Source organism: Podarcis liolepis (assembly GCF_965112155.1).
Source record: "Podarcis liolepis genome assembly, chromosome: 2".
NCBI classification, from domain to species: Eukaryota; Metazoa; Chordata; class Lepidosauria; order Squamata; family Lacertidae; genus Podarcis; species Podarcis liolepis.
In genome coordinates, this window is record NC_139555.1 from 128,336,392 (window position 1) to 128,361,629 (window position 25,238).

Consider the following 25,238-nt stretch of genomic DNA (forward strand, 5'->3'; position numbering starts at 1 on the left):
ACGCGATTTCTGTTCTCATCCTGAAGCAAAGTTTTTAACCCGAGGTACTATTTCTGGGTTAGCAGAGTCTGTTACCTGAGGTACCGCTGTATTATCTTTCTTTTCTTTTTTTAAGCAGTGCCCTGCAGCGTTGTGATTCTATTTTTTTTCTTTTTTTTTTCTTAGTTTCCAATACAAATATATAATAATTTCATATTCAAATTTTCACAAATTGTCTCTTTTTGGACTTCCTTCAGCTTCTCTGACAATCATCCATATATAAATTTAAGTTACACATTTCCCAAGTTTGTACTGTCATTAATAAACCCTCTCACTTCTATTCCCTTTTAACAATACTTCTCCAGTTTCACAGTGCTTCTTAAAACCCCACTAGCATTATCTGCTCATCACAAAAACTTTTCAGATAATCTGTAAATTTTCCCCAGTCCTCGATAAACTTTTGGTTTCGAAGATATCTAATCTTCCCAGTCAGTCTGCATAGTCTAACAGCTTCCTTCTCCATTCTTCCATTGTCGGTATTTCCTCTTGTTTCCATTTCTGGGCCAGTAGAATTCTTGCTGCTGTAACTGCATATTGGAAGAGTTTGCAGTCCTTTCTTTTCATTTCATGTCCTGTAAACCCTAAAAGAAAAGCCTCTGGTTTCTTTATAAATGTATATTTTAACATCTTTTTCAATTCATTATATATCATCTCCCAGAAACTTTTCACTTTCTTACATTCCCACCACATGTGATAAAATGTTCCTTCTTTTTCTTTACATTTCCAACATTTATTACATATCTTAAACATTTTCGCTAACTTTACCGGTGTTATATACCATCTATATACCATTTTCATGACATTTTCTTTTAACGTCATACATGCTGTAAATTTTAAGTTTTCCTTCCATACTTTTTCCCAATCTTCAAATTGTATGTTATATCCAAAATCCCTGGCCCACTGTATCATTACCGATTTAACTTCTTCATCTTTCGTGTACCATTCCAATAACAACCTATACATTTTTGACAAAATTTTACAATCATTATTTATTATTTCTATTTGAAATGTTGAGTCTTTTTATTCATAACCACTTTCTTTAATATATTTTTTAAACATTTCATTTACCTGAAAGTAATGCAACCAATCATAAACACATTTGTCAGGGCTGCCTCAGGTCCCAGCTCACAAGAGACCAACGCCAAGTCCAGTTTATATACAAAGATGTTTATTGAAGTTCATTGTTCGCTCCACAGCCGAGGCGCGCAGCCCCACGTCTGTTACACTTAGACCGCTGAAGTCCCCTCTGAGTCAGTCCCTCCCCTGCACCAGTTTAAGAGGCTTGTGCTGCTCCACCTCTTCCTTTCTTTCCTTTTCCACAGGGTCTTCCTGCCCGCTGGGGTTTCGCCCCTCCTGGATTCCCCTGACGCGGAATCCCCAGACAGCTCTTCCCCCCTCCTGCGCCCTTTGGGACCTGGCTCCTCCTCCGGGCTCCCTGTTCTTCTGCGCGCCTCCACATCTGAACTTGGCGTGCGTTCGCAACCTCTAACCTTCCTCTTGACAGTTACACTACTCCCTGCACTACTCCCCTCCCCTTCCGGGAGGACGTCTTGCTCCGATCTTCCCCCCTTCTCTGCTGTCGGAGCTGCTTCCCCTGTCACACTGGAATCTCCACCCCCTTCACTGCGCTCTGGCGGGGAAGCCGGTCCCGACTCCTAGCTCCCACTTTGGGATCCCCTGCTGGTCCCCTGCTCCTGACGAGTCCCCCCTGTGACTCCCCTTGGCCTGACCACAGGCACCCCCTTCTGGGAATCCTCCGATTCACTTGAAAGACTCATGGAATCCCTCGAGTCATTGTCATCCTCTTCCTCGCTGTCCTGGGATTCTTCCCCATCGCTCTCCGTCTCCTCCCTCCCCTGTGCCTCTGTCCCTGAACCCCTGACATCCATCCCCCCTCGAAGCCCCCCCTTCCCCCCTCCCGCCGCTCAGGCGCAGGTTCTGGGAGCTCCGTCGTTGCGGGGGTAGATGCTGGACACAGGTCGTCGACGTCGATCTCCTCTGCTTCCAGTTCAGTGTATGTGTGCTCGAACTCGGGTTCGCCCCCCAACTTGTCCACGTCCTCCTCTCCCCGTTACTTCGGGCGGTGCTGTTTGCCAAGGCCCCCTCAGCCATCTCCTGCGCAGTCCTCTTCTGGTTGATCGTCCCACCAGTAAGAGGGGTCCGTGTCCACCCCCGAGCACGATCCCCTTGGAGGGCTCGATTCTGGCGTCGTCTCCTCTGCGGAGGAGAACCCCTGGAAAGTGCTGGCTGAAAGTGTGGGCGTAAAAAGCCAGTCGTCGAAATAATCGGCTGGCATGGGCCTGTGTGGGAAAAGGGCATGGAACTCGTCTTTGAGAAGAGGTTCCTCCAGAGCGTAGTGCGGCACCCAACTGTTGGCGCTGGCTGGGGTACCTTCTCTGGCAAGAAGATATTCTACTCCCTCTTCCCCCCATCTCGAATCCATAATTTCTGTGACCTCGTTGAGTGGCGTGGCCCTCGGCGACTCCCCCCCCCCTTGGTGACTCTCTGCGTGGGTCTGGTGCCGTCCCTGACTCCTGAAATCTGTGTGGGGCCTTGTAGGGTGTGAGCACCGACCTATGAAAGACCGGGTGCATTCTGGAACCTTCGGGGAGGGCCAGTCGAAACGCTACGGGATTGATCCTGGCCTCAACTTGGTATGGCCCCAGCTGTCTGTGTCCTAGCTTCTTCTTAGCTAACGACTTGGCCGGCACCGCTTGGGCTGCTAACCATACCCAGTCCCCCACCTGGATGTCTTTTCCTGCCCTTCTGTGCCTGTCCGCCTGCACTTTATAGGCTTGTTTAGCTAGCTCCAAGTGCCGCCGGAGCTCCTCGTGGACCTCCTGCAGTTCTGCTGCTAAATGTTCAGCTCCCTGCGGCTCCCCCTCCCCCGTTGTCATCAACCCCGGGAAGGTTCTGGGATGTCGCCCATTGTTGGCAAAGAACGGTGTCACCCCCGTTGACGCGTGCTTCGTGTTGTTGTAGGCAAACTCGGCCATCAGCAAGTAGTCCACCCAAGCTGCAGGTCATTGATTGGCGTAACATCGCAGGTACTGCTGCATGATGGCGTTGACCCTTTCTGCTTGGCCGTTGGTCTGTGGATGTCTTGCCAACGCTAAGTTGATCTTGACGTTCAGGATACCTAGGAGCTTCTGCCAGAAACTGGAGAAGAATTGGCGACCCCGGTCGGACAGGATGGACCGTGGTAAGCTGTGCACCCTGAACACGTGGTCTATGAACAGCTTGGCGGTCTGTTCCGCTGTCGCCACCTTCGCGCAAGGAATGAAGTGCGCCATCTTGGTGAACAGGTCTACAACCACAAGTACCGCCGTCTTGCCTCGGGAGCTGGGCAGATCAGTAACAAAGTCCAGCGCCACCCGCTCCCACGGCTGTAGTGGCGTCTCCAGCGGTTCCAGTAGTCTCGCTGGCTTCTTGTGCACTGGCTTGGACCTCTGACAGGTGTCACACCTGGTGACGTAATCCGCGACCTCTCCTCGTATCTGGGGCCACCAAAAGTCCCTGGCTACCAAGTCCGCTGTCTTCTCCTTGCCAAAATGACCCGCGCTGGGTGCGTCGTGCAACTGCTGCAGAACCTTCGCGCGGAGATCGTCCCCCGGCACGTAGAGGGCACCTTTGCGAGTTAGCAGACCGTCACGTATCTGGAACTCGTCGTCCCTCGCTATACCTCTGCGCAGCTCTTCCATCTTGGATTGTGCGAACTGATCCGTTTGCAGCGCGCGACGCACCGCGTCCAGGTCCATGACGGCTGAAGCGCACGCCCACGCCTGCGGTGCGAAAATGTGCTTGGCTGCCACTGTTGCCGCTTCTTCGAGATATTGCGGTTTCCTGGAGAGCGCATCTGCTATGACATTGGTGTCTCCCGGGATGTACTCTATTCGGAAGTCGAATTCCGCAAAGAATTCCACCCAGCGTATGTGCCTCTGGCTCTGGAGCTTCGCCGTGCACCAATACTCTAGGTTCTTGTGGTCCGTGCGGACCTGCACGGTGTGCTTGGCCCCGATGAGGAAGTGCCTCAACGCTCTAAAAGCTGCGTGAATGGCCAACAACTCCCTGTCCCAGATGGTGTAGTTCTGTTCCGACTTGCTGAGCTTCCGGGAATAGAAAGCACAGGGCCTCCAGTTCCCTTGCGGATCTTCCTGCAAGAGGACGGCCCCCACCGCTCTGTCGGATGCGTCAGTCTCGACCCGCATGGGCCTGCCGGGATTCACGTGTAGCAGCTGTTCCTCGGATGCAAAGAGGCTCTTAAGTTTCCGAAAGGACTGCTCCGCCTGGTCCATCCAGGTGAACTTCTTCTTCTTGGAACTGAGGGTGTCCGTGATAGCCGTCTCTTTCGCGAAACCCCTGATGAATTTGCGGTAAAAGTTGGCGAAACCGACGAACCTCTGGACCTCCTTCCGATTGCGCGGGCTCTTCCAGTCCAACACCGCGTGGACCTTGGCGCTGTCCATGGCTAGTCCCTTGTCGGATAGCCTGTAGCCCAGGAAATCCACCTCTGTTATGTCGAACTGGCACTTCTCCAGTTTGGCATAGAGTCTGTGTTCCCATAGCCTCTGCAGGACCTCCTTTACGTCCCTCTCGTGAGCTTCCTGCAATTCCGAGAAGATCAGGATGTCGTCGAGGAAGCATACGCACTTCTTGTAGAGGAGTCCCGCCAGCACGGCGTGCATAAATGCTTGGAAACAGTGGGAGCCATTTTGGAGGCCAAACGGCATAACTCTGTATTCATAGGTGCCCAACGGCGTGAACATGGCCGTCTTCCACTCATCGCCCTCACGCATGCGTATGAGATTGTATGCTCCGCGTAGATCCAACTTGGTGAAGATCTTCCCCTTCCTCACCGTCGCTAGCAGGTCGTCAATCTTGGGCATGGGAAAAGCCTTGGGCTTTGTCATCGAGTTTATGGCCCAATAGTCCACAATGAGTCTCTTTTGGGGCGTGTCCTTCTTCTTCACGAAAAACAGGACTGCCCCCCACTGCTTTGGATTCCCGGATGAATCCCCGCTTCAAATTGTGCTCTATGAACTCCCTGAGTTCTTGCATCTCATCCTCAGACCTGGAATACAGCTTTGCAGTCGGCAGCGTCGCCCCTGGTAAAAGGTCAATCGCACAGTCGTAGGGCCGGTGGGGTGGCAACTGGTCAGCTTCCTTTTCGCAGAAGACCTCCAAAAACCCCTTGTACTTGTGGGGCACTGCCTGCACCATGCCGAGGTGTAACTGCCGCCCTTCCTCCTGGCCCTCCTCCTCCTGGCCTGTCTGGATGCAATGTTGTGCGCAGTAAGATGAGCCAAAGGTGAGCTGCCGCTGGTACCACGCTAATGTTGGACTGTGTCTATCCAGCCAGCTCATGCCTAACACTATAGGCGTGTCGGACAGGCGGGTGACGTTGAAGCTAATGACCTCGCAATGATTCCCAATCTGCATCACCATGGGTGGCGTCTGTTGTACAACTTGCCCGCCCAGCAACTTCCTGCCATCGACCGTGACGATGTTCAGGGGCAGTGTGGCTGGTAGAAGCGTTATGCGATGCTGCTTGATGAACTGCACCCCCACGAAGTCCGCGTTGCTACCGGAGTCGATTGTAACGGGGACTTCCAGGGTGAGTCCATTAGGTAGCTGGAGCATTGCAGTGAGCTGCACCACTGGCTTGGGTGGTATGCACACGAAAGCTCATACCAAGAACTAACTTAGTTGGTCTTTAAGGTGCTACTGGAAGGAATTTTTTATTTTGGGTGGTAAGGGGTCTGTATGCTGCAAAATCGCTGGGGTTCCGGCCGCTGTTTGAGCCTTTGCACCACCAAGCTCCATTGGTTCCTCCCCCTGCCTCAGCAGAGGCGAGGGATGCGCACGGCCCAGATCCCTGGGAATAAAAGGAGGCGCTTTAGCTGGTGCGTGCACCTGGCAACCCTCCTCACTGTGCCAAGGACGTTCTTCGTGGCGCACTCCTATCGTGAGTGCCCTGTGCACGACGTCTGCTAGGGTTTGAGGTCTGTCTCCCCTGGCCAACTCATCCTTTATGGAGCCATGGAGCCCTTCCCAGAACAAATCTCTCACTGCTCGGGAGTCCTTTTCCCAGCCCAGCACATTCAGCAATGCAAAAAAGTGAGAATGGTACTGACGCACTGTAGCCTTGCCCTGCCGCAATCCATGCATCTCCCATCGCGCCACATCAACGTCCACGGTAGATTGGAAGCAAGCGTCCATAGCTTTGATAAATTTGTCAGAATCTCTGCGGGTAGGACCATCTTCGCGCCACAAATTGCGCAGCCAGGCTCTAGCTTCCCCATGCAAGTGGGACACAATAAAACCCACTTTCTCCTCCTCATCTTTAAAGTCTTTCCGAAGCAAATGCAGCGCATATACGACGTCTGCTCTGAAACTGGGATAGTGCTAAAGGTTCCCATCGAAGTGGGCTACTAGACTGCCCCCCGCCTTCCGAGTCCGATTCCCTCTGATCTGGACCCCAGGAACCCCTCTTTGCACGCACGTTCCCACCTGGCTTGCAGATCGTGGCATCGCGCCTCTGCTTCGTCACTTTTCTTCTGGGAGACCACTACCGCAGTGGAAAGCTCGGCGACTGCGTTTTGCAGGGCTGCTAACTGTTCCTCCGCATTCATGTCTGCCAAACTTCGTGAGCTTTGCAAAAAAAAAAATTGCGTTCTTTAGGAGAGGGGACTTACTGTCAGGGCTGCCTCAGGTCCCAGCTCACAAGAGACCAACGCCAAGTCCAGTTTATATACTAAGATGTTTATTGAAGTTCATTGTTCGCTCCACAGCCGAGGCGCGCAGCCCCACGTCTGTTGCGCTTAGACCGCTGAAGTCCCCTCTGAGTCAGTCCCTCCCCTGCACCAGTTTAAGAGGCTTGTGCTGCTCCACCTCTTCCTTTCTTTCCTTTTCCACAGGGTCTTCCTGCCCCCTGGGGTTTCGCCCCTCCTGGATTCCCCTGACGCGGAATCCCCAGACAGCTCTTCCCCCCTCCTGCGCCCTTTGGGACCTGGCTCCTCCTCCGGGCTCCCTGTTCTTCTGCGCGCCTCCACATCTGAACTTGGCGCGCGTTCGCAACCTCTAACCTTCCTCTTGACAGTTACACTACTCCCTGCACTACTCCCCTCCCCTTCCGGGAGGACGTCTTGCTCCGATCTTCCCCCCTTTTCTGCTGTCGGAGCTGCTTCCCGTCACACTGGAATCTCCACCCCCTTCACTGCGCTCTGGCGGGGAAGCCAGTCCCGACTCCTAGCTCCCACTTTGGGATCCCCTGCTGGTCCCCTGCTCCTGACGAGTCCCCCCTGTGACTCCCCTTGGCCTGACCACAGGCACCCCCTTCTGGGAATCCTCCGATTCACTTGAAAGATTCGTGGAATCCCTCAAGTCATTGTCATCCTCTTCCTCGCTGTCCTGGGATTCTTCCCCATCGCTCTCCGTCTCCTCCCTCCCCTGTGCCTCTGTCCCTGAACCCCTGACAACATTCTTTAACTTGTTCATATGGTTTCAATTTCCATTTTCCTCCTCCTTTGATTATCGCATCTCCATATGTAATCCATTTACCTCTCATGTTGATTTTCTTTACACTCATAACCTCTAATGGGGATAACCAGTGAGGAGTTCTTGGTTCTAATAGGTTTTTATACCTAACCCATACTTCAATTATTATTATTTTTTTATAAAATATTTATTAAGGTTTTACACAAAGAAAACAAATAGATACATACAATAAAAAAACAGAAAAACAAACATAGCCGAAACAATACAAAAAAGTACAAAAAAGGAAAAAATACATCAAAATAGATAATAAAAAACATAAAAAAGAAAAAATCCAATTTTTAGTTTTGTACTTATTTTACCCTCTTTCTTGACTTCCTCGCATCTCCCTTTTTTGTGTTCCCCCTTTACCCAGTCAGATTCAGCAAATCCTTACCCTCTTTCAAATCTCATTAATAATTATATAGTTCAACCTATTATGTCACCGATCTTTCTTATCTTTTTAGTTCAATTCTTACCTATTCCTTATAACTTAATCACTTGTACCATATTGTTTAAGTTTGACATAATATATCTCTAGTCTTTCACCCATTTTTTAAATCATTTTTGCATACTCTTTTTAACTTTATCACTAATGCCATATTATTTTTATATCCAACATCATTTTAACATTCATAAATTTTGCAGTATTTCTGCAGGTAGTCTTTAAACTTCTTCCAATCCTCTTCCACCGACTCTTCTCCCAGGTCTCGGATTCTGCCAGTCATTTCTGCCATCTCCATATAGTCTATCACTTGTATCTGCCATTCTTCCAAGGTGGGCAAATCTTGTGTCTTCCAGTGCTTTGCGATGAGTATTCTTGCTGCTGTAGTTGCATACATAAAAAATTTTCTATCTTTCTTTGGCACCAATTGGCCGACTATGCCCAGGAGAAAGGCCTCTGGTTTCTTAAGGAAGGTATATTTAAATACCTTTTTCAGTTCATTATATATCATTTCCCAGAAAGCCTTAATCTTTGGGCACGTACACCAAAGGTGAAAGAATGTACCCTCAGTTTCTTTACATTTCCAACATTTGTTATCAGGCAAGTGATAAATTTTAGCAACCTTGACTGGGGTCATGTACCACCTATAAATCATTTTCATAATATTCTCTCTTAGGGCATTGCATGCCATAAATTTCATACCGGTGGTCCACAACTTTTCCCAGTCAGCAAACATGATGTTATGGCCAATGTCTTGTGCCCATTTAATCATAGCCGATTTAACCGTTTCATCCTGTGTATTCCATTTTAACAGCAAATTATACATTCTTGATAGTATCTTAGTTTTAGGTTCTAACAGTTCCGTTTCCAATTTTGATTTTTCCACCTGGAAGCCCATTTTTTTGTCCAAATTATAGGCCTCTCTAATGTTTGCAAATATTTTATAATTGACATTCAATAAAGAAATTAGTCAGTAATTCTTTACTTGAGCTCTATCTGTATCTGGTTTGGGTATCAGAGTGATGAATGCCTCTTTCCAGGACCCAGGTGCTTTGTCCCCCTTTAATATTTTGTTACAAACATCCATCAATGGCTGTATCAGCCAATCCTTAAATATTTTATAATATATGGATGTTAAACCATCAGGTCCTGGTGCTTTGCCTATTTTCATTTGGTCAGTTGCCACTTCAACTTCTTGTCTTGTAAACAGTTCATTTAGTAGGTTCTTTTAGTAGATTCTGACTATGCTACCACTCAGTGGATTTGTAACTGGCTGACTGACCGAACCCAAAGGGTGCTCATCAATGGTTCCTCTTCATCCTGGAGAAGAGTGACTAGTGGGGTGCCACAGGGTTCTGTCTTGGGCCCGGTCTTATTCAACATCTTTATCAACGACTTGGATGATGGACTCAAGGGCATCCTGATCAAATTTGCAGATGACACCAAACTGGGAGGGGGGGCTAACACCCCAGAGGACAGGATCACACTTCTAAACGACCTTGACAGATTAGAGAACTGGGCAAAAACAAACAAGATGAATTTTAACAGGGAGAAATGTAAAGTATTGCACTTGGGCAAAAAAAATGAGAGGCACAAATACAAGATGGGTGACACCTGGCTTGAGAGCAGTACATGTGAAAAGGATCTAGGAGTCTTGGTTGACCACAAACTTGACATGAGCCAACAGTGTGACGCGGCAGCTAAAAAAGCCAATGCAATTCTGGGCTGCATCAATAGGAGTATAGCATCCAGATCAAGGGAAGTAATAGTGCCACTGTATTCTGCTCTGGTCAGACCTCACCTGGAGTACTGTGTCCAGTTCTGGGCACCACAATTCAAGAAGGACACTGACAAACTGGAACGTGTCCAGAGGAGGGCAACCAAAATGGTCAAAGGCCTGGAAACGATGCCTTATGAGGAACGGCTAAGGGTGCTGGGCATGTTTAGCCTGGAGAAGAGGAGGTTAAGGGGTGATATGATAGCCATGTTCAAATATATAAAAGGATGTCACATAGAGGAGGGAGAAAGGTTGTTTTCTGCTGCTCCAGAGAAGCGGACACGGAGCAATGGATCCAAACTACAAGAAAGAAGATTCCACCTAAACATTAGGAAGAACTTCCTGACAGTAAGAGCTGTTGGACAGTGGAATTTGCTGCCAAGGAGTGTGGTGGAGTCTCCTACTTTGGAGGTCTTTAAGCAGAGGCTTGACAACCATATGTCAGGAGTGCTCTGATGGTGTTTCCTGCTTGGCAGGGGGTTGGACTCGATGGCCCTTGTGGTCTCTTCCAACTCTATGATTCTATTTTGTCCGCTGGAATTTTATGCAATCCATTTTTGTCCAAAAACTCTTCCATTTTTTCATTTTCTTCTTTTTCTTTTTTAAAAGCTGCTTGTAGTACTTGTGAAAGCATTTTCTAATCTCTGCTGGGTTCTCAATATTCTTGCCATTCTCCATAATATTGATTATTGTACTCTCCTTCTGTCTCTTTTTCATTGCCAAGCCAATAATTTTCTACATTTATTTGCCGATTCAAAAGTATTTTGTTTCATTAATTTAACTTTCCATTCAATTTATTAGTTTACTATTTGTGAATACTGAAATTGTAACGCTTTAATTCCCTTTTCAATCTGTTGATTTTTTGGGGTTACATCTCAGTTTTTTCTCTTTCCCTTTCAATTGAGACAGAATTTTTTCCTTTTACTCATTCTGTGCTTTTTTCCTGACAGAATTCTGTTGAATCCGAAAACCTCGCATTATAGCTTTACTTGCATCCCATACGACCCTTGCTTCAATTCCGGGATTCAGGTTCAACTCAAAATAGTCCTTTAGGGTCTTCTGAGCTTTATTTACAATCAAATCATTTCTCAGTAAAGCATCATAACATACATAAAAGGGGATGTTTGGACCAGCCAGTTGGAACTTCCTGTTTCTCCTAGGCTGCCTCTGCATGTGACTAGAGATGGACGTGACCTCACCTGCCCAGGCAACTAAAGAGCAGGAGTGGTCAGCCATCTCTCTCTCTGACCACATTTGCTGAAGAACCAACATCTGCTTAGCCTAAGATGCTCTCTCGGCTTCCAGCCGAAAGAGGACAAAAGGTATGTCTCCTTATGGGATAGTTTCTAGGTATATTACTTCTCTAACTTAAGTCTGCCTTCTGGGATCCATTTGTGAACAGAATGTGAGTAAACTTTTTTCATACTTTTATAGAAGACTGTGCCATGTCTATCGTTTTATGAGGTACTAAAGGGGAATATTGCCAACGAAACGTAGAGGCTTTAGCGAGCGTGAGCAAACGCATCCGCTGCACAAGTTTAAAAAGGGGAATGTTACTCTGCTAAATTGTAGAATTTGTTAATACAAGTTGGAAAGGATATAATCAAGCAATATATCCTCTCCTGCATCCCTGAACATTCCCACAGACTTAACTGAAGCTCTTCCCACATTTGAAGCACTTATACTTTCTGACTTGTATGAGTTCTTTGATGTAAAGTGAGACTGAAATTGTGACGAAAGCTCTTTCCACACTCATGGCAATGAAAAGTTTTCTCCCCTGTATGAATTCTGTGATGGGAAGTGAGATGGGAGCTATCAGTGAAGCTCCTTCCACATTCGAAACACTGATAGGGTTTCTGCCCTGTATGAATTCTTTGATGGGAAGTGAGTCTGTTCCTGTGACTGAAGCTCTTTCCACATTCCACACACTGATAGGCTTTCTCCCCTGTATGAATTCTTCGATGGGAAGTAAGATGGGCCCTCTGACTGAAGCTCTTTCCACATTCCAAGCACTGAAAGGGTTTTTCCCCTGTGTGAATTCTTCGATGGGAAGTGAGATTCGCCTTCTGACTGAAGCTCTTTCCACATTCCAAGCACTGATAGGGTTTCTCCCCTTTATGAGTTCTTTGATGCAAAGTGAGCTTGGCCCCCTCCCTGAAGCTCTTCCCGCATTCCAAGCACTGATAGGGTTTTTCCCCTGTATGAATTCTTTGATGCAAAGTGAGATTCGGCTTCTGACTGAAGCTCTTTCCACATTCCAAGCACTGATAGGGTTTCTCCCCTTTATGAGTTCTTTGATGCAAAGTGAGCTTGGCCCCCTCCCTGAAGCTCTTCCCGCATTCGAAACACTGAAAGGGTTTCTCTCCTGTATGAATTTTGTGATGGGAAGTGAGATGGGAGCTCTGACTGAAGCTCTTCCCACATTGCAAGCACTGATAGGGTTTCTCCCCTGTATGAATTCTTTGATGGGAAGTGAGACTATCCTTCCGATTGAAGCTCTTTCCACATTCCAAGCACTGATAGGGTTTCTCCCCTGTATGAATTATTTGATGGGAAGTGAGATTCACCTTCTGACTGAAGCTCTTTCCACATTCCAAGCAGTGATACGGTTTCTCCCCTGTATGAATTCTTTGATGCAAAGTGAGATTCACCTTCTGACTGAAGCTCTTTCCACATTCCAAGCACTGATAGGGTTTCTCCCCTTTATGAGTTCTTTGATGAAAAGTGAGCTTGGCCCCCTCCCTGAAGCTCTTCCCGCATTCGAAGCACTGAAAGGGTTTCTCTCCTGTATGTGTTCTTTGATGCAAAGTGAAAGTACTACTGTGTCTGAAGCTCTTCCCACATTCCAAGCACTGATAGGGTTTCTCCCCGGTATGAATTCTTTGATGGGAAGTGAGACTACCCTTCCGATTGAAGCTCTTCCCACATTCCAAGCACTGATAGGGTTTCTCTCCTGTATGAATTCTGCGATGGGAAGTGAGCTGGGAACTATTAGTGAAGCTCTTTCCACATTCCAAGCACTGATAGGGTCTATCACCTGTATGAATTCTTTGATGGGAAGCGAGATTCTGGCGGTGACTAAAGTTCTTCCCACATTCCAAGCACTGATACGGTTTCTCCCCTGTATGAACTCTTTGGTGGAAAGTGAGATTCCGGCGGTTACTGAAGCTCTTTCCACATTCTCTGCACTGATACAATTTCTCCCTGCTCTGTCCTCTTTTGTGTGAAGTGAGGCTATCCCTCTGAACGAAGCTCTTTCTTTGACGGTAGGTGTCCTGGGAGCTCTGACGGATGTTCTCTCCACACTCTGAATGTTTATATGACTTCTCCGCTATGTGGATTCTGTTGTGCTCCCCCTTGTTCTTCCCTTCCAGTTCATCTCCATCTGCAATGAAGAGAGAAGCGAATTAGAGCCTCAGGAAGAAATGGAGCTCCAGATCATTGAACCAAGTCAATTAATGCTTGTGATAGAGGAAGAACTAAAAATAGTTAGATGTGGGGCCTCTCTATAGTTTTCACTGCCTTTGTTGGCTGGTATTTACTGACATATTGCTTGGCTTTTATCTGGAATGGATTTTGTTCTGGAATCCTGGAATCCACTCCATCTCCAAGGTCAGTCATCTCTTTGGTCAATCAAATGCAAACAGAAGCAAAAACAACATGCCTGACAGAATTTACATCAACTTCCCTAAAAACTCAGAAGCCGGCATTTAAGAAGGCCTGGGTGGTTCAGAGAAGCCTGGTCACTGTTTTAAAAGGCATGACTAGACGCAGAACATTCACAGAGGAAACAGTTGATATCCCTCCATTCTGGGTTCACGGTGGGGGGTGTTAGAATCCCAGATGCTGTTGGTCTCCAGCCAAAGAGTTGAAGTTCATCACATGCAGGTATGTATGGAACGTCCACGTCTCGTCTGTGAAACAAACAGCAACACCTTCACCTGAACACTCCCCATCAGCTGTTGCCTCAATCTGGTTGGTCTAAATTTAAATTTATACGTAAAGCACTTTATTCACTTTGAACCCCCCTCCCATGTCCATGAGGAGACTGTATTGTTTTGTTAGCAACAGAAGAGGAAAAGTGACTATAACTCAGTTCAAACCAATTCATGAACCCAGATATATATAGATATATAGCCATTCCTGCAAATTTATTCTGCTATTTCTGATATGCAAATGGCACGTGAAGACTTAGTCTACATATCTGTATCATTTATTAGTCCTATGATCCTTGTTTTTAAAAGCAAATAAGAAGTTATTCCAAAAAGAAAAAGACAACACACAGAGGCCCCATCTGCATTCATACTGCAAAGCAGGATCAGTGAGTTGGCTGACATTGGCAGGGCATTCAGATCACAGAACAGGTTTTAGACATTTAGAGCTGCCAATTCATCACAGGGAGCAGGGAGGGCAGGGACCTGTGATCTATTCCTGGCTCAAATTGCCTGCAGATGACAAAGGTGCAGGAAGGCAGGCAGGTGGCGGAGCCCAAAAAGGTGCTCCCCTTCTCCATCTCCATCCACCTGCCTGCCCCCCCACCCCAATTCCTCTCTGGCTCCATCCCTCCAGGTCCCCATCTCCCCTCCCCTGGGACTCACCAGATCTCTTGGAGGTCCCTGGCAGGGAACGTTCAGAGGTTGAGAGGAGGGATGCAGGAGACAACCTGACCAGGTCAACCGTCCATCTTCCCCCTTCCATCCTCACTAGCTTTGCAGGATCCGTCCCTTTTATCTTTCCTGAGGAGACAAGGAGCCAGAATGAGCTGGAGGGTCCTGGGAGAGAGGAAGAAGGAAAGGGAGCCTCAGAGGCCCTGCAGGGATTCTTCTGCCCCTGGAGAAGCACAAATGGGGCGGCCCCTTCCCAACAGAAGCCCCATTTCTATACCTCTCCACTGGCTCCAATAAATCGGGTAGGCTACTTGCATGGCAATTGAAGAAAAAACAAAAAAGAGAGAGAGTAATTGAGAAATGAAAAATAATTGAAGATCCTAAAGAAATATGCAAAGAAAAATTAAATTACTTTAGGAAGTTTTACCGTGCAAAAGAAGGCGACCAAGAGGAAATGGAAAGATACTTAGCACAAAATAGACTTCTGACAATAGCAGATTGGAAAATAGAACAACTAAATGTACCAACAGCGATGATGGAGGTGCAGCAATCTCAAAAGCAAAGATAGGAAAGTCCCCAGGTACGGATGGATTATCGGCGGCATTTTATAAGAAGTTAGAAGATATATTATCAGAACCAAGGAAACAGTACTGAACGGAATTTTAAAAGAAGGAAGAATACCAAAATCATGGGAAGAAGCACTTATCAAACTGAGACCCAAACAAGGAGCAGATCCAACACTAATCAAAAATTATAGACCTATATCATTGTTCAATAATGATTATAAAATGTTTGCTAACATCCTAGCCAACAGGTTAAAAAAAAGTATTGAATGAAATAATACACAGAGATCAGGCTGGCTTCTTACCAGGCAGACACATGCACAATAAAATGAGAAACATAATTGATATTTTAGAATATTTAGAAGCAAAATCAGATAAAAAAGCCATTTTGTTGCTGATAGACATGGCGAAGGTCTTCGACCAAATCTCTTGGAGCTTCATTGTCAGGGAACTGCCATCAGTGCTGGAGGGAGAGAGCAAAAGCCAGAGGGATTCCAGAGAGCGTCCAGGGATCGGGAGAAGCAGCCCATCTTCTGGGGAAGAGAATCAGCGTAGCACCAGTGGAGAAGGGGGGCAGATGGGGGAAGCGGCGAGGCAGTCCCATGACTCCTTGCCTGGGACCAGCGGGGAGAGTAGGGGTCCTCCGCTGCCCACGCCCTCCTTGCGCAGAAGGCTTCCGCGCAGAGAGTAGGAGGAGACTGGGCATCAAAGAGCTTCTTTGCTGGAAGAAGTTTAAGAAACGCCCACTGACAGATTCTGCCAGCGATTGAGACAGCCACGGGTGAGTGGCTGTGCGGACAGAAAAGGTTCACTTAGGCAACCCAGGCAGGTGTTTGCACCCAGCCGGGGAGATAAGCACTGGCTTACGCACGAGGAACCCCTAGAACCATTACATTCATGAAAAAAAATACAGAAAAAGCAGGACTTGGAGAAAATATTATTAGGAGTGTTGAGGCAATATATTGAAATCAGAGAGCCAAATTGATACTAAATAGTGAAATAAGAGAAGTAAAATAAGTCAGGGGGCCAGACAAGGCTGCCCCCTTTCGCCTCCACTTTTTATTACGGTACTAGAATTCTTAGCAATGACAACAAGGAGTGACCAAGGCATAAAAGGTCTAACAAGGGGGAAGAAGTCGCCCAAGATGAAGGCCTTTGGAGACAATTTAATTCAAACTACTGAAAATCTGGAGGAAAGCATACCAGAAATAATAGGGAAAATCCTTGAATTTGGAAGTGGCAGGATTTAAATTAAATAAAAATAAGACTAGTATGCTAGCAAAAAATATGTCAACACAGGAAAAAGAAGAACTAAAGAAAATATCAGGATTGGGAATAGTAAATAAAACTAAGTATTTGGGAATCTGGCTGACAAATGAAAACACCAACCTATTTAAAGACAATTATGTTAAAACATGGAAAGAAATCATTTTTGAATCATATAATAAGAAAATTGATATATAGAGTATGGCAAAAACATAAAGTGGTGTTAGAACCTAAAACCCCCTGGTGGATTTCACCTCAAGGAGCAATAACTGGGAAAAAGAAAAATATGGAATTTAATTGGGCCACTTTCACTGCCTTGTTGTGACGAAGGGGCTCGAATAACTCAGAGACGCTATGGGCTAAGCTGTGCAGGGCCACCCAAGACGGACAGGTCATAGTGGAGAGTTTTGACCAAACCTGATCCACCTGGAGGAAGAACCGGCAAGCCACTCCAGTAGCCCTGCCAAGAAAACTCCATGGACAAAGACAACAGGCATATAAAAGTTATGACGCTGGAAGATGAGCCCCTCAGGTTGGAAGGCGTCCAGCATGCTACTGGGGAAGAGCGGAGGACAAGGACAAGTAGATTCAGAGCTGATTATTATTTTTTTTATAAAAATTGGAAACAGAATTGTTAGATCCCAATACTAAGAATTTGTCAAGAATGTATAACTTGCTGTTGAAATGGAATACTCAGGATGAAATGGTGAAATCTGCCATGATTAAATGGGCACAAGATGTTGGACACAACATTATGATGGCTGACTGGGAAAAGTTATGGACCACATGTATGAAGTTTACGGCATGTAATGCCTTAAGAGAGAATATTATGAAAATGATATACAGGTGGTACATGACACCAGTCAAGCTTGCAAAAATCTATCATTTGCCCAATAATAAGTGTTTGAAATGTAAAGAAACTGAAGGTACATTCTTTCACCTTTGGTGGACGTGCCCAAGGATTAAGGCTTTCTGGGAGATGATATATAATGAAATGAAAAAGGTATTTAAATATACCTTTCTGAAGAAACCAGAGGCCTTTCTCCTGGGCATTGTCGGCCAATTGGTGCTAAAGAAGGATAAAACTTTCTTTATGTATGCTTCAACAGCAGCGAGAATACTTATTGCAAAGTATTGGAAGACACAAGACCTACCCACCCTGGAAGAATGGCAGATGAAGGTGATGGACTATATGGAATTGGCGGAGATGACTGGCAGAATCCAAGACCAGGGAGAAGAGTTGGTGGAAGAAGATTGGAAGAAATTTAAAGACTTTTTACAGAAATATTGCAAAGTTAATGAATGTTAGAATGATGCTGGATTGAATTTAATTGGTTTTAGTTGAAATGTTATTAAGAATTAAGTAAGAATAGATTGACTATAGGTAAAGGTGTAAAATTTAAAGTTAAATTGTGTTAAGATGAATTATGGAATTAATTTCGAGAAAGAGGGAAAGGACTTGCTGAAACAACTAATTGAACTAGGACGCGAAAAGGGAGGTGCGAGGAAGTCAAGGAAATAAGCAAATGAAAGATAAGGATATGAAAATAGGGGTTTTTTTCTTTTTCTTTTTAAATGTTTTTGTTTGTAAAATGTTTTCCTTTTTTATTTTTTATTTTGTATTGTAATCTTTTTATTGTTTGTATTTCTTTTTCCTGTATTTGTTAAATTTGAATAAATATCTTTTTTTAAAAAAAAAAAGTAGATTCAGAGCTGATGAAGCGGCTGGGCCAAAGCCGAAAGGACGCTCAGTTGCGGATATGCCTGGAAGCGAAAGGAAAGTCCAATGCTGTAAAGAAAAATATTGCATAGGAACCTGGAATGTAAGAACCATGAACCTGGGTAAGTTGGATGTGGTCAAAAATGAGAGGGCAAGAATAAATATTGACATCCTGGGCATCAGTGAACTAAAATGGACGGGAATGGGCAAATTCAGTTCAGATGACCATCATATCTACTACTGTGGGCAAGAATCCCGTAAAAGGAATGGAGTGGCCCTCATAGTCAACAAAAGAGTGACGAAAGCTGTACTGGGACGCAATCTCAAAAATGATAGAATGATCTTGATATGAATCCAAGGCAGACCTACAAGAAATAGAATACAGATTTCCAAAGAATAGCAAGGAGAGACAAGAGGGCCTTCTTAAACGAGCAATGCAAAGAAATAGAGGAAAACAACAGAATGGGAAAAACCAGAGATCTGTTCAAGAAAATAAGATATATGAAAGGGACATTTCGTACAAAGATTACCATAATAGAAGACAAAAGTGGAAAGTACCTAACAGAAGCAGAAGACATCAAGAAGAAGTAGCAAGAATACACAGAGGAACTATACCAGAAAGATATGGATGTCTCGTACAGCCCAGGTAGTGTGGTTGCTGACCTTGAGCCAGACATCCTGGAGAGTGAAGTCAAATGGGTGTTAGAAAGCATTGCTAATAACAAGGCCAGTGGAAGTGATGATATTCCAGGTGAACTATTTAACATTTTAAAAGATGATGCTGTTAAGATGCTACACTCAATATACCAGGAAATTTGTAAAACTCAGCAGTGGCCAGAGGATTGGAGAAGATCAGTCTACATCCCAATCCCAAAGAAGGGCAGTGCCAAAGAATGCTCCAACTACCACACAATTGAACTCATTTCACACGCTAGCAAGGTTATGCTTAAAATTCTACAAGGAAGGCTCAAGCAGTATGTGGACCAAGGACTCCCAGAAGTGCAAGCTGGATTTAGAAGAGGCAGAGGAACCAGAAACCAAATTGCAAACATGCGCTGGATTATGGAGAAAGCTAGAGAGTTCCAGAAAGACATCTACTTCTGCTTCATTGACTATGCAAAAGCCTTTGACTGTGTCGACCACAGCAAACTATGGCAAGTTCTTAAAGAAATGGGAGTGCCTGATCACCTCATCTGTCTCCTGAGAAATCTCTATGTGGGACAAGAAGCTACAGTTAGAACTGGATATGGAACAACTGATTGGTTCCAAATTGGGAAAGGAGTACGACAAGGCTGTATATTGTCTCCCTGCTTATTTAACTTATATGCAGAATTCATCATGCGAAAAGCTGGGCTGGATGAATCCCTAGCCAGAATTAAGGTTGCCGGAAGAGATATCACAACCTTGATGGCAGAAAGTGAGGAGGAATTAGAGAACCTCTTAAAGGTAAAGGGACCCCTGAGCATTAGGTCCAGTCGTGACCGACTCTGGGGTTGCTCTGGGGAGCCAGTGTGGTGGTGTGGTTAAGAGCAGTGGACTCGGAATCTGGTGAACCAGGTTTGATTCCCCGCTCCTCCACAGGCAGCTGCTGGGTGACCTTGGGCCAGTCACACTTCTCTGAAGTCTCTCAGCCCCACTCACCTCACAGAGTGTTTGTTGTGGGGGAGGAAGGGAAAGGAGAATGTTAGCCGCTTTGAGACTCCTTAGGGTAGTGATAAAGCGGGATATCAAATCCAAACTCTTCTTCTCTTCTTCTTCTTCATCTCGCTTTACTGGCCGAGGGATCTGGCGTACAGCTTCCGGGTCATGTGGCCAGCATGACTAAGGCGCTTCTGGCGAACCAGAGCAGTGCACAGAAACGCTGTTTACCTTCCTGCTGGAGCGGTACCTATTTATCTACTTGCACTTTGACGTGCTTTCAAACTGCTAGGTTGGCAGGAGCAGGGACCGAGCAACGGCAGCTCACCCCGTCGCGGGGATTCGAACTGCCGACCTTTTGATCAGCAAGTCCTAGGCCCTGTGGTTTAACCCACAGCGCCACCCGCGTCCCAGTGCCATCCGTGTCCCCAAGAACCTCTTACTAAGGGTGAAAGAGGGGAGCGTAAAATATGGTCTGAAGCTCATCATCAAAAAAACGAAGATAATGGCCACTAGGCCCATCACCTCCTGGCAAATAGAAGGGGAAGAAATGGAGGCAGTGAGAGATTTTACTTTCTTGGGCTCCATGATCACTGCAGGTGGTGACAGAAGCCACGAAATTAAAAGACGCCTGCTCCTTGGGAGAAAGGCGATAGCAAACCTAGACAGCATCTTAAAAAGCAGAGACATCACCTTGCCAACAAAGGTCCGTATAGTTAAAGCCATGGTTTTCCCAGTAGATTCTTTCGCCAAAGAATTGATGCTTTTGAATTCTGGTGCTGGAGGAGACTCTTGAGAATCCCACGGACTGCAAGAAGATCCAACCTATCCATTCTTAGGGAAATCAGCCCTGAGTGCTCACTGGAAGGACAGATCGTGAAGCTGAGGCTCCAAGACTTTGGCCACCTCATGAGAAGACTCGACTCCCTGGAAAAGACCCTGATGTTGGGAAAGATGGAGGGCACAAGGAGAAGGGGACGACACAGGACGAGATGGTTGGACAGTGTTCTCGAAGCTGCCAGCATGAGTTTGACCAAACTGAGGGAGGAAATAAAGCACCACCTAACAGGGTGGATCCAGTATCACCAAATAAATGAGGTCTTCAAAGTTGACAAGAAAAAGGGTTTTGCAATTTCAGTATTGGATAAAGAATTATTACAAAACAAAATAAACATAATTTCTAAAATGTATGGAATCTTAGTGGAGTGGAAGGATATGGATGAACAGGTAAAGGCGGTAATGATCAAATTGGCTATGGATTTAGGGAAACCTATTCAATTAACATCATGGGAAAAATTATGGAAGGAGAGTTGAAATTTTATGGCTTGTGAGGCAATAAAAGAAAATTTGATAAAACGTTTTATAGATGGTATTTAACAGAAACCAAGATATGTAAAATGTATAAAAGAAAATCAAAATTATGTTGGAGGTGTAACCAAGTAGAGGGGACACTTCTGCACATGTGGTGGCCATGTGATAAAATCAAGGGCTTCTGGGATACGGTGTATGAAGAACTAAAGAAAAGATTTGAACAACATTTTGCCCCCCAAAACAGAAGACTTTTTATTGGGAATATTGGATGTAGATATACCAAAAGAAAAAAAAATGAAATATTTCGTTATGCCACAGTGGCAGCGAGAACATTAATTGCCAAAAACTGGGGGAAATGAAATTATTCCGACAAAAAAAAAGCTCTCTTTGGAGGAGGGTCCCTGGCACTCGGGGAGAGACCATAAATTTTGTAACTACTCTGGGTCAACACTACCTTTCCCCTTAATTCTTCATGAAGTTCCCTAAAACCAGCTATACCATATGCCTTATACCATTTTCTAAAATTATCTCTGCTGTGTTTTATTTAATGGAAATTGAGACTGGTTTCCTAGGTGAAGCTTTTTCCACATTCTAAACAGTCCCTTGCAGGAAATATTTCATGGAAAATTAGATTCACCACCTGAATGAAGCTCTTTCCACATTCCAAGCACTGATCTGGTTTCTGACCTGCATGAAGCTTTTCCCAAACACTCCCCTGTATGAAGTATCTCATGGGAATTGTGGGTGGAGCTGCGAAGGAAGCTTTTTCCACATTTCAAGCACTAATTTCTTCCCCCCGTTAGTTCTTTCATGTGAAGTGAGGCTCTCCTTCTGAATGAAGAGCTTTCCTTGATGGGAAGTGGACTGGGAGCTCTGCCTAAAGTTCTCTCCACACTCTGAATATTTATAGGGTTTCGACAAGAAAATTGGCTTCCAGGTGGAAAAATCTAAATTAGAAACAGAATTGTTAGAACCCAAAACTAAGATTTTGTCAAAAATGTATAACTTGCTGTTGAAATGGAACACTCAGGATGAGACGGTTAAATCTGCTATGATTAAATGGGCACAAGATGTTGGACACAACATTATGTTTGCTGACTGGGAACAGTTGTGGACCACTGGGATGAAATTTATGGCATGTAATGCCTTAAGAGAGAATATTATGAAAATGATATACAGGTGGTACATGAACCCAGTCAAGCTTGCAAAAATTTACCATTTGCCCGATAATAAATGTTGGAAATGTAAAGAAACTGAAGGTACATTTTTTCACCTTTGGTGGACGTGCCCAAGGATTAAGGCTTTCTGGGAAATGATTTATAATGAATTGAAAAAGGTATTTAAATATACCTTTGTGAAGAAACCAGAGGCCTTTCTCTTGGGCATGGTCGGCCAATTGGTGTTAAAAAAGGATAGAACTTTCTTTATGTACGCTACAACAGCAGCAAGAATACTCATTGTAAAGTATTGGAAGACGCAAGATTTACCCACTCTGGAAGAATGGCAGATGAAGGTGATTGACTGCATGGGATTGGCAGAAATGACTGGCAGAATCCGTGACCAGGGAGAAGAGTCGGCAGAAGAAGATTGGAAGAAATTTAAGGACTATTTACAGAAATACTGCAATATTAAGGAATGTTGAATGATGTTGGATTGAAATTAAGTGGTTTCTAGCTGTAATGGTATAAAAGGTTATGAAAAAATGGTTTTTTATAAGTAAAAGTTTAAGTTACAAGATATTGGATAGAAAATAAAGTGTTATTTAGCTACAATGCTATGAGATAAGGATTTGCTGTACAAATAATTTGAACTAGAAAACAAGAAGGGGAGGTATGAGGTCAGGGAAATATGTTATTGAAAAATAAGTTGTGAACTTTATGTGTTTTTAATATTTTTCTTTTTTATTTTTTCTGCATTTTTCTCTTTGTTTGTATAAAATTGTAAACTTTAATAAATATCTTATAAAAAAAATGAATATTTATATGGTTTCTCCATTGTGAGGATTTTCTTATTGTCTTCATTCTTCTTCCTTTCCAATTCACCACCTACAATCTACTGTTATATGGCAGTATTATTATCATTAATAGTAATAATAATCATAATCCTAGCCTGAGGAAGAAACTGAGCCTGAAATGACTGAAGAATGCAAATGACTGCTTGTGAAAGAGGAAAAAGGGAAGGGAGTTACTGCCTTTTTTGGCTGGTATTATCTAACTTATTTATGGGAACCGGAGATTCGAAAAGCCTGGCTCTTTCCAGGGATAGATGTAATTTGGCTCAGTCGTGGAATCCGCTCCATCTCCAAGCTCAGTCATTTCTTTGCTCAACCAAAAACAGACAGATGCCGAAAGGAAAATAGAAAATTAGACAGGATGTACCTCCATGCAATATCTCTGAAGCCTACATGGAAGGAGGCCTGGGCAGCTCAGAGCAGCCTCATCCTGGTTGGAAAAGGCAGGACTGGTGGAAGAATATTCCCAGACAGAACAGGAGATGCATCTCCTATGGAGAGTTGTGGGTGTGTTAACATCTCAGGTGCTGCAGGTGGCGCTATGGGGCTCCCTCAAAATAGAGGAGGTTGGTCCTTCAGAGATCTGTATGGAATTTCAAAGCTGATCTTATGATCCAGCAGGGAGCCTTACCAGAGAGGCCACGATCCCAGGATTCTCCTCCTTGACTTCCTTCTGCAGAGCTCTCTGGTCTGGATCCAGCAAAGCCCAGTCCTCCTCTGGGAAAGGAACAGCTACGTCTTCAAAGCACACTGGACCCTAAGGGGAAAAGGGAGAATAAAGATGATCTTCTAAACATTGCTCTGTTCTTTTCTGAAACAATTTTGTTGTGTATTTAAATGATGGGTTTTAATCTTTGTGTAAATGGGGGAATTCCACTCATCTTCAAGTAAATCTTTGCAAGCATTCCCATTTTCCAGATGGAAGGACCTCCTCTCCCTTCATCTGGTGGGGTGGACCCCCCCCCCTGCCCTCAAGCGAACTTCAAGGGGCACCAGGAGGGGGAGGGGAGGGAATGGTTGGTTGGCTGGCATCCGTCTGTCTTAGGAGACCATGGAAGAGTGTGTCTTTAGGAGTGAGATCCAGTTGTTGGAAGGTAACAGCGCCAGCCGTGGGTGTGGAGAGCGACAGGGGAGAGACATGAACAACTACCTGACATTCAGAAGACATCTTAAGGCAGCCCTGCTCAGGGAAGTTTTAAATGCATGACATATTAGTGTTTTTTTTTGTTTTTGTGGAAGCCGCCCAGAGTGGCTGGGGAAACCCGGCCAGATGGGCGGGGTACAAGTAATAAATTATTATTATTATTATTATTATTATTACTATTATTAGTTGTTGTTGTTGCATCTGGGACAGAGGAAGTGGTCCAGTTGTGCTGCTGCAGATGTAGACGGGCTTTTCCCCTCCCTGTGCTCCCCCCACGTGTGAATGTTCCCGTCTGGCTGCAGCCTCTGTTCACAAAGGTGACTTATCCCTCCATGTGAAGGGGGTTTATTTCCTTGAGCCAAAGCCCCCTCCCTAAAAGACGCAATTATTGGAAGACGCAAGAGCTACCCACTCTGGAAGAATGGCAGATGAAGTTGATGGACTTCATGGAATTGGCTGAAATGACTGGCAGAATCCGTGACCTGGGAGAAGAGTTGGTGGAAGAAGACTGGAAGAAATTCAAGGACTATCTGCAGAAATATTGTAAAATTATTGAATGTTAAATTGACGTTGGACTGAAAATAAGAGGTGTTAGCAACAAAGTTAAAAAGAATATGTTAAAAATAGATTGACAAAGGATGAAAACACTTAATTATAAATATGTTAAGATATAGAGCTAAGATAAATGAAATAGGCCAAGGATTTGCTGAATTGATTATGTAAATGGGAATACAAAAAGGGGAGGCGGGTGGAAGTCAAGGAAACTAGCAAATGAACCAAAAGATACAAAAATGGACTTATTTTTAAATTTTTCTTTTCTTTTAATCATGTGTTTTTACTTTTTTGATTATTGTATTTTTCTTTTTATTTTTCTTTGTGAACTTTTGTCTATTTCTTGTAAAATCTTAATAAATATCTTATATATATATAAAAACAAACGGAAAACCCTTTCGTCTAGCGGGTTTTTCGTCTTGCGAGGCATTTGTCTTGCGGGGCACCACTGCAGTTCATCTACTTGTTTAGCCTGAAAAGGGGAGAGACATGTGTTGTTGCATCTGGGACACAGGAAGTGGTCTGGAGATGCAGAGGGGCTTTTCTTCTCCCTGTCCCCCCCCCCACGTGGGAATGCTCCATTCTGGCTGCAGCCTCTGTTCCCAAAGGTGACTTTTCCCTCCCTCTGAAGG

The 25,238-nt window shown here is 45.0% G+C and overlaps 3 protein-coding genes across 7 annotated transcripts in view; 1 reads left to right on the forward strand and 2 right to left on the reverse strand.

Moving 5' to 3' along the window:
• The window catches only part of LOC310702297 (uncharacterized protein), a 636,573-nt gene that overhangs the window by 154,683 nt on the left and 456,652 nt on the right, over positions 1-25,238 (forward strand). The gene's annotated exons all lie outside the window — the stretch shown is intronic.
• LOC310702286 (uncharacterized protein) overlaps positions 1-25,238 on the reverse strand; it is a 176,427-nt gene that overhangs the window by 33,037 nt on the left and 118,152 nt on the right. Inside the window, exons 2-3 of one of the 5 annotated variants that reach the window (XM_083493686.1) lie at positions 23,542-23,667; positions 14,393-14,530 (exon numbers count right to left, since the gene is read on the reverse strand). The exons of 3 other annotated variants lie outside the window; for them this stretch is intronic. In XM_083493686.1, coding sequence (XP_083349812.1) covers positions 14,393-14,492 — 100 coding nt within the window. In that variant the 5' untranslated portion in view covers positions 14,493-14,530; positions 23,542-23,667. Of the gene's footprint in view, positions 1-14,392; positions 14,531-23,541; positions 23,890-25,238 lie in introns of those variants that run through there. One more of the 5 variants, XM_083493691.1, reaches the window with a different exon arrangement.
• Positions 9,521-14,307, reverse strand: LOC310700997 (uncharacterized protein; the record flags this gene model as incomplete). The annotated part of the gene is made up of 3 exons (XM_083490958.1): positions 9,521-13,179; positions 13,578-13,729; positions 14,240-14,307. 3 exons carry the CDS (start codon positions 14,305-14,307, stop codon positions 11,474-11,476), a joined length of 1,926 nt encoding a protein of 641 aa, XP_083347084.1. The 3' UTR covers positions 9,521-11,473.